The sequence below is a fragment of the Zea mays genome, chromosome 1, assembly GCF_902167145.1.
Source record: "Zea mays cultivar B73 chromosome 1, Zm-B73-REFERENCE-NAM-5.0, whole genome shotgun sequence".
Taxonomy (NCBI): domain Eukaryota; kingdom Viridiplantae; phylum Streptophyta; class Magnoliopsida; order Poales; family Poaceae; genus Zea; species Zea mays.
Genome location: NC_050096.1, coordinates 177,936,455 through 177,945,935, shown reverse-complemented (window position 1 = coordinate 177,945,935; position 9,481 = coordinate 177,936,455). Strand labels below are relative to the sequence as shown.

The window sequence follows — 9,481 nt, the reverse complement described above, 5'->3', positions numbered from 1 at the left end:
CTCGAAGCCCTTTCCTTGATATCTTCACCCTATCAAGCCATTCTTGAGTCACATCATATTGAGCATCCATTGAGAGAATCATTTCTTCAATATTGTGAACCTTGCTTGAATGTCTTCTAGATATAACTGTTAAGATTAATCAAGCTCTAGTTTGATTCTCATAGAAGCATATATGGACTGATAGTAATATGGTCAAGCCAATTCACGATTCCTCATATCTTATTCACTTTGGCTTGACCAATCCTCTTAATCATTTCATCCTCTATTCTGATCATATGTATGTAGTGATGTCTCAGGTCTTGTCAATATATTCAAACCAATATAGAGATCATATTATATCCATTTGCATTGTCTCACTAGTTATTTAACCTTGTGTTGAATCTTTGTTCACTGATCATTATACACTATTCAAGTATGTTTATCATACTGAATTTCATGTTCAACACCTAGCAAACTTATTAGACCTTTAAATGTGTTGTTATCCAAATCACCAAAACTCACAAAAGGGATGAATACACTTCCACTACCACATCGACTCCTCTGCTCTTAAGTTCTTCCTCTTTTCTTCTTATATTTTAAATCTGCACCTTATTCTAGGTGGTTCTAGCATATTAGGATTAGAAAACCCATATTGTTTCTTCTGTTTTTGAGTTCTATTTTCCTCTTCATCTTCTGTTCTTATTTCTCTTCATCTTATATTCTTAATTTGGATCCATATTTCGATAGTTCAACTAGACTAGGGTTAGGGTTATATCGACGACTCCCTCCTACCATGCCTTCTTATTTGAGTCGTCGAGCTATGAGTAAGGACGTGGTCAGTGCTTATTGTTGTAGATCAACTATGGTCTACCAATAGGGCTGGGCATTCGGTCTATTAGGGTAATTCGGTTCGGTCTATTCGGGTTTGTGAAATTTCGGGTTCTGAAAAATGAGAACCGAAATTTCCAAAAATATTTTAGGAACCGAACCCGAATAGACTCACAATTTCGGTTCGGTCTATTCGGTCCACCGAATAGACCCGAATTGTAGAGAGACTAGTATATTTTGTTAAAATATATACAATGAATAATTAATTGAAAGTACTATTACTACAACAAGTGACTATAAAAATTAGCATACAAAGATATATATAATATTGTTAAGATGATATCATTATTTGTAGCTAATAAGTTCATAAATCATATAATAATACCATCACATATTAAGAGTTTTTTTATATTTCGGGTTATTAGGTCTATTCGGGTTTTAAAGGTTAGAAACCGAACCCGAACCCATAACCCGAAATATAGCACATATAGGAACCGAACCCGAACCCGAAAACCCGAATAGACTCACAATTCGGTCTATTCGGGTTCGGTTCGGGTTCGGGTTCGGTTTTCGGTTTTAAAATGCCCACCCCTATCTACCAACGTCACAAGATAAAGTTAGGCAAAATTTTAGTGTCTTGATGTGGCGATTAGGGCTGACAAAAACCTTGACTTTTGTTCTGTGCCATATATATATATTGTTTATGTGTCTAAGAGCAACTCCAAGATAAGAGGTAAAACAACCCCAAAATGTTTTTAAGGGAAAAAGAACGACATCTTGGTCTCCAACAGAACGCCAAGGTTTCCCCAACTTTTTCACCCTCCCCGCATCGGCAGTCTTGCTCCCGCATATTTGCGTGAACCAAAGACACCCCATCCATCACCATCACGGGCTTGATCCTAACGCTTTCCCGCGTCGCTTTCCAACCTTGCGCGCCATCTTCTTCGTACAGGCAAGGCGAGAGGCAATGCGGTAGATCCATCAACGTCGTTGTTGGAGGTCGACAAGAGATTCATCGTCCTCTCGCCGTGATCAATCCGGCAAGGGGCTTGCATTGGCTTGCCACGACAACCAAAGGGCGCGGGATGTTCGACGACTGCGCTAGGCTCCATTACGTTGACCTCAGCTCGAACAACCTCACCAGCGAGTAGTGGCCCGGTGTTACGAGGACCACGCAGTTGAGAGCCACCGAGAACAATCTCATCGGGACCGTCCCGCCGGCCACGTTCCCAGATTCCACCTTCAAGTGCGCGAACTTGACGTACCTAACACTCTAGGGGAATGGCTTCAACGGCTTCATACCGAGTGGAATTGGGAACCTTGCCGTGATCGAGACGATGTTTCTTGGCAAGAACAACTTCAATCGCCGAATACCTTCGACGCTGATGAACTGTATGGGTTAGCTTCAGTTCTTGGACATCAGCAGCAACATGTTTCGTTGGAAATCGACGCTTCAGTTCTTGGACATCAGCAGCTATCCTGAGGGAGATCCCGTCGAAAATCGACTCTACCGGCGAGCTATCCCATGTCAGCTTCATGTACTCCATCATGACTAGGGAGAACTGCCGCACCATATGGGACCGAATACTAGCATGTGCAATGAAATCTAGTTCAAATAGACAAAGCATGTAAAGCATGGTCCACGGGATTTGTTTCAAATTTTTTGGGAAATACTTATTAGTAGTCTGACGTGAACTTAGATTGTTTTTAGGAAAAAATATTTTTTTTTAACAATCCTAATAAAACGTTTAACGTTTTAGGGGATAATTTTTTAACGTTCTTTTGGAGGTGCGGGACACAAGTGTACTAAGCTTTTGGTCTCTAATCAAGGTGTATAGTTGATTGATTCCAACCCGGTTGTTTCTTCGGATCTGACTAAAGACACATCACTTATATCGTGCACGAAGTTCTCAGCCAGTTTGAGAGATAAAAAAATAGCTCACCAGCCGACTCTCGAGCCCAGGTTTAGGTCCGTTTGGATCTCCCGTACCTAAAATTTAGGCGTTGTTTAGAAGTGTAGTATTTTTACAGTTTTGAAATAATACTATGGTATTCGATAATATTATATTATCGGAACACAAAAGATGTTTGGTTTATACAGACAAAACACAGTTTTAAATACCATGATTTATCTAAAAACCGTGGTATTTTTGTGGATTTCGAAACTCCACTTCAAGATCTCAGTTTTCTTCTCTTCTCTCTACGTATACTTTATTTTTTCAATGGAACCAAACAGATCTCGGTTTTAAGCAATACTGTGGTAAAGTAATACCGTAGTATCTGTGTCATGTACAATTATAAACTATAGTATCTCAAAACTACGTCATTTCAAAACTCCATTTCCAAACAGGTCCTTAAGATATGTTCAGACTACTTTATTTAGCTTATTTTTTAAGATAAGACAAGAACTAGCTTCAGTTTAGCAGAGCAGATTTGAGCAGTGATCCCAGCATCCGCAGGGCCTGCCGCACGTCTCCCCAGCAAGCGGAACCACTCCACTCCACGAGCCACGTCACGTCGCCCGCAGGCCGCAGCCAAGCGCGCGCTCCAGGTCAACCGGCGCCATTAATGTAATCGCCTGGCTGAGCACCCCTGTCAGCAGACAGGTCCAGCACCCATGTGGCCCGCTGTTACCATCACCACCCGACACACCTCGCCCGCTGTCAACCCTAGCCGCGCAACGTCAGCGGAACATGCCTCGGAATTCAGCGACAGAAGACCTCGACCGAGCAGAGTTGGAATGCAAGTTCGATTAGACTAGTTAATGACGTACTGCTGCTACTAGCAGCTCGTTAAACACTCTGTACAATGGCGAGTGATGCAACTAGGTCAACACGCACGTGCGTGACGCCGGCAACGGTCGTGTCAGAACAGGTCGAACCGGGTGTCCGGCGGCGGCTTCGGCTTCGACGCTCTCGTGCGCGCCGCGCTGCAGGACTGCGAGCGGTGCAGCGGGGAGCGCGACGCGGCGGGGACGACGGGCGGGCGGGAGGACCGGAGCAGCGCGAAGTTGAGCCCGCGGAAGAACGGGTGCGCCTTCACGTCGGCGGCGCCGCGCCGGGACCCCAACCGGTGGCGCGGGTCCTTGGCGAGGAGGCGGGCGATGAGGTCGCGCGCGTCGGCATCACCGGCGCCGGCAGCGGGGAAGGACAGCGGGCGGCGCGCGATGTTGCGGAGCGTGGCCTCGTTGTCGGCGCCCGCGAACGGGGTGCGCCCGTGCAGGAGCTCGTACAGGAACACGCCGAGCGCCCACCAGTCGACGGCCGCGCCGTGGGGCCCGCCGCGGGCCACCTCGGGCGCCACGTACTCGTGCGTGCCCACGAACGAGCACGACCGCGCCTCCACCGGCTCCGCCACCAGGGTCGTTGGCGGCCGCCGCGCCGAGGCGGCACGGCGGAGTCGCGCGCGCCGGCGGCGGAACAGGTGGTCCGGGAAGCAGGACGCCGCCGCCGCCTCGGGGGCGGCGCACGGCTCGAGCGACGGCGTCGACGTGCACTGCAGCGACAGGTCGAAGTCCGTGAGCATGATGTGGCCGTCCGCGCGGATCAGCACGTTCTCCGGCTTGAGGTCGCGGTACACGATGCCCATCATGTGCAGGTACTCCAGCGCCAGCAACACCTCCGCCGCGTAGAACCTGCACCCACCGCAACGACCGTAAATACAAAAAAGACGACGACGTATCTGTAGGCTGTAGCACTCCACTAGCACTAGCACTAGTACTAGGCTAGGCTTGCGCTCACCGAGCTGACGGGAGCGGGAAGCGGCGGTTGGGCATGCGGTGGCGGAGCGAGTGGAGGTCCCCGCCGGGGCAGAACTCCGTGACGACGCAGGAGAAGTGCGGCGCGGCGTCGAAGTCGGCGAAGAGCGTGGGCAGGAACGGATGGTCCAGCGCCCGCAGGATCCGCCGCTCCGCCGCCGCGTGCTCCAGCTTCTTCTTCGCGGCCGCCACGCGCCGGTCCACCACCTTCATCGCGTACAGGCAGCAGACGGGCGCGGGCGCGGGTGGCGCCCTGAGGCGGCACAGGTACACGGTGCCGACGTCGCCGCCGCCCACGCGGCGCAGCAGCCTGAAGTCCCGCGGCCCCAGCGGCGCCGCGGCCGACGCCGACGCCGCGCGGATCGCCGCCCACGCCGCGTCCCCTGCCCGGTGCGGCCGCGCCGGCGCTGGCGCCGGCGATGACGCGGCCGCGGCCGCCGCCGCCGCCGAGGAAGAGGACAGGGCCGCGGACGGAGAGCAGTCGAAGGAGAGGCGGGACAGGCTGGAGCAGCGCGGCAGGCTGGCGGCGCTGCTGGCCGAGCTGAGGCTCGAGTTGGGCGCCGCCGTCGACGACGCCGTCGTGTCGGCGTCCGACAGCCGCTCCTCCCCCGCCGGTGGTGGCGGCGGCGGCGTCACCTCGGTCACCGTCTTGTTCCCGAGCGCCGGGGGGACGCGCACCGCGGCGTCCATGGCTGGCACTGGCGGGCAGGCGGCAGCTCCGCTCGGTTGTCTCGTGCGCTCGCGGCACGGCGTGTGTTTGCGTGAGTGAGGAGGACTCGCTTGCCGTGTCTCCGAGCGAGGACGAGGAGTGAGGTTTCCGGCGGTCGCGGCGTGCGGACAAGGGAGTTGGTGGCGCGGGCGCTTTATAATTATACCAGCGGCGACCTCAGCCCAGTAGCCTACAGACTCGTGGTTGTGCTGTGCCTTGGCTAGTCGTGTAAAACGGAGGGGCAGATCCGTCAATCCGCCGCGCCGCAGGCTTTTATTACTGCGAGCATGGATGGCAGCGTCCGCGTGGAAGCAGGCAAGTCAAAGTCAAAGCGGAGTTGCAGTTGCTACTTGCTAGTAGACGGGTAGGGTCGTGATGTATGCACAGGAGCCGTTATGGAGAGGTCGCTTTTTACTGTAAGTTTTTACTGTAAAATATTTTTGACTCTATAAGATTCGAAAACCCTCCTTTTAAACATATGGATCTTATTTTAAAACTATTTTAAAATTCAGGCGTAGGGAGAGGTCGCTTTTTAAACTTGGCCAGCCACACATGGGCGTTGCGTAAACCCGGCTTGAGATATTGAGAAGACAGGAGAGAGAACCTAGCTAGTGCTAATTAAGCACGAGGTGGGCATGGTTAGGCAGGGATTAAGCAGGTGGTTCAGTGGTTTATTCTAGCATGGTTTGTAAGCTAACTTAACTGGTAACTTTGTCGGGGACGGCAACGACGGCAGCGCCGTGAAAAGTCCACATTCCGGCCGGTGTCGCCGGCTCGCCGCCGTGAACCGCAAGGAAGGAAGGCAGCGTTGCGTGGCCCGCCCGATTCCCCTGGCACGGTTCTCACGGTGGCGTAGGGGCCGGTCAAAAGCGTCGCATTTTTTCTCTCTATCTCTCTCTCTCTTCAAACCGCGCCTGGTGCTGCTGAGCTTCCACTGGCAGTACGTACTAGTACAGTACTGCAGAGAAAACGGGAACCAACAGTGCAAGAAAATGTCAAAGAACCACGCAGAATGTACGCGCCGATGCATGTGATTGGTGCCTGTCTTCTCCAGGATACAAGCTCCTAGTAGTCCACTACTACTGGGAGCATGATCACTGGCGTCAAATTTGCAGCACACTCCAAAGACAGGGACAACGAACCCTAGTTTTCTTGCCCCACGAGGCCAGGAGCTTAATAGATCGCATCACGTTTGTTGTTTGGCTTTAATCTATACTGATTTCTACAATATTTTATTTGTATAGATTACAGTTGTAACAGTCTAAACAACTGGCTTTAATATGTAGCATTGTCAATCTACCGAATGGTAGGTTGATACATGGGCCAATATTAATGTGAATGCTAACATATATTTGTTTCCTTCCTACACGACGTACGTGACGCGTGCTTCTGTTTCAATGTGTCTGTGAAACGGCGTTGATCCTGTTAGAGAGTTATGTAAACGAGACACAGAGATGTAGAGAGAAAGTGACAGTCACTGTTATTATTGCAGGGGGAGGCCCTGTTTATATACATATGGAGGGGTATATCCCCAAGGGGTGTGTCCCTTGAAGAGTAGTCGTCGAGCCTCTTGGATTGGTCACAATGTTTGTAACATATTTTGTAACACTCTCCCTTGATCAATCCAAGTCCATTTGACCATTTGTCAGTTGTCTTCAAATATATTATCTCCTCAAAAACCATGTGACAAAAATAAGAAGTACACAATGTCTTTTCGATTATGAGTAAATCTCACTTTGAACTCCAAAATAAAATATGTTGGTAATCATCATTCCTAAAAAACCCCTGTGGGGGAAAATCAATGATGAAGCATATAGCTTAGTTGATATTACCTCGTTAAAAACTTTGGATGAGAAAACCTCTACAAGTCAAAACTAATACAAAGAAAAGAGTGTAATATGATGGTACAAAACAGGTCAAATATCACGGAGAATTACTCCCACTGATCCTTGCAAGCACTTAAGTCTTCTCATACCAATCCACTCAACACATTTTTAAAACGTGGAGTATGGTAGAGATTTTGTGAATAGATCAGCAAGATTATCATAGGACTTTATTTGCAAGATGTTTATATCTCCATTATCCTGAAGTTCATGGGGATAAAACAGTTTAGGAGCAATATGTTTATTAATGTTGCTCTTGATATAACATGTTTCCATCTGAACAACACAAGCTTAATTATCTATATAGATAATGGTCGGTGGTTCAATTGAACCATGGTACGACATTGTTCTCCAATGGACCTCTAGCCCAAAGAACAATAATATGTCTAAAGTCATCATCTCAAAACCCCCCGTGGGAAAAATAACTGATGAGACATATAACTCAAGCTAATATTTCTCTAAGACAATCTTGTCAGAAAATCTGATAAATCAACATATCAGCTGAGTCTCCTTAAAACCCCAGTGGGAAAAATAAGGAGAGTAGTCATACTCTATTGTTGATCCATTTGAACTCAACTCATAACCTAGTTCAAATATAACAATAGCTATGTCATGATGTATCATCCTCAAAAACCGCTAGGGAAAAATAGATGATACGACATAAGCCTTATGTTGATGTTGCCTTGTTAAAAACTTTGAATGAGAAACCCAATCAAGGGAAAACTCATGCAAAGAAAAGAGTACAACATGATGTATAGACAAGTTCTTCCGATCAAAAGGGAAACTTCCCCTGATCTTTGCAAATCACTAAGTCATCCCATACATGCTCTCAAACACATTTAAAATGTGGAGTAAGATAGAGACTTAGTTTGTAACTTGTTTTCATCTAAACAACACAAAGTAATATTATCTTCATAGATAATAAGGTCAGTGATAGAAAATCATGGCTACCACATACCTTCTATATGTAGTTTATCATTCTGTACAATTACACGAAGTGTGCTACAGAATGATTAGTGTAAGTGACCATTAATCTCTGTTGATCGACATTTATAGGTTCAACTTACCAGAAGTATGTCATGGATCTTGTAACTAGGGATCTTCTATAGATATCCAAGATCAGAATATCCAACTGTAACCAGATCATGAGTACTCATAGAGAACATAACTCGATCTCATGTGTTGTTAGCTAGCAAATCATTGCAAAGTAATATCCGATCGGATGCTCTGCAATATACAATAGCACATCTCATGATCCAAAAGAATCAAATAACAATGATTCCCTCATATTGAATCTCTTCAATATATATTGGATATAGACAACTTTGTATCTAAGATACTCAAGATAGTTTACATTGAATTGAAAAATCTCTTACAATTCATATTCTCTATCTTGAACTCCATCGATAAGTAATGTATGTTTAGAAATACGTTGCACATATTTACACTAAACATACCATTTTTCGTGTATCCCTTCGGAAGGAAAGATTCACTAGGTCGATTGTACCATATTTAACCAGAATGCTCTAAGTCACAAAACTTTCCAAGCATTACAAATTTGTGATTGGTGATTATGTATTTGGAATCCTTCTAGACTCCATAAATACCATAATTCAGTGACCACATATTCATATGTTGTCACTACATCTATCAACTGCACAGATAGATGATTTACTGCCCATATTATTGTATCAGAATTTTATTACTCACGATAGAAGAGAATTTATAACATTAAAATAATGCTAGGGTCTGTGTATAAACCTAGTTGCTATTAGCCATGTTTTCTCACCACATCATTGTTTCAAAGTCCATGAAAACAAACTTGTATCCACAGTAAGTTACCTTGAAGTGGAAATAATTCAACACTTCTTTCCGGTGAGCAAGGCTATCTCTGCAACATTGTATCACTCAACAAGATCCAGTTTGAGCATACTCGTGCTCTGTTATGGCCATAGTATTTTGGATCACTTGGAGCGCATATACAATTGCTGAGATGTATGTGTCGACACTTGTAGCTTTCAAATAACACAATTCTCCAGTTGACATGAAGTCATTTTCTTATGCATCCTTATGATTCATCGTGAAATCCCAAAATGAGAATCAAGGGCTTCTGATAACCTAGCCTCATCAGTGCGCACTGAGCTAGGTTGTGAATGTCTTCCATTCACAGGATAATCCATATCCTCTAAGTGTCCACCAACACTAGGTTGGTTACCAACAAATAGATGGCCTGCATTTACTATCTCAGAAGGTCCAGTCTTCAGTAGCTTGCAAGCATCTTAATCCTAGTTTGTGTCCATACTTCTCCCCTCTTATTTACAACGT

General features: G+C 46.9%; 1 protein-coding gene across 1 annotated transcript; it reads right to left on the bottom strand.

Moving 5' to 3' along the window:
• Positions 1–3,612: 3,612 nt before the first annotated feature.
• Positions 3,613–5,369, bottom strand: LOC100125650 (barren inflorescence 2). The gene is made up of 2 exons (NM_001112581.1): positions 4,548–5,369; positions 3,613–4,441 (listed from the first exon to the last, which is right to left on the bottom strand). The coding sequence occupies exons 1-2, from the start codon at positions 5,252–5,254 to the stop codon at positions 3,673–3,675; spliced, it is 1,476 nt and encodes a 491-aa protein (NP_001106051.1). The 5' UTR covers positions 5,255–5,369; the 3' UTR covers positions 3,613–3,672.
• Positions 5,370–9,481: the final 4,112 nt, after the last annotated feature.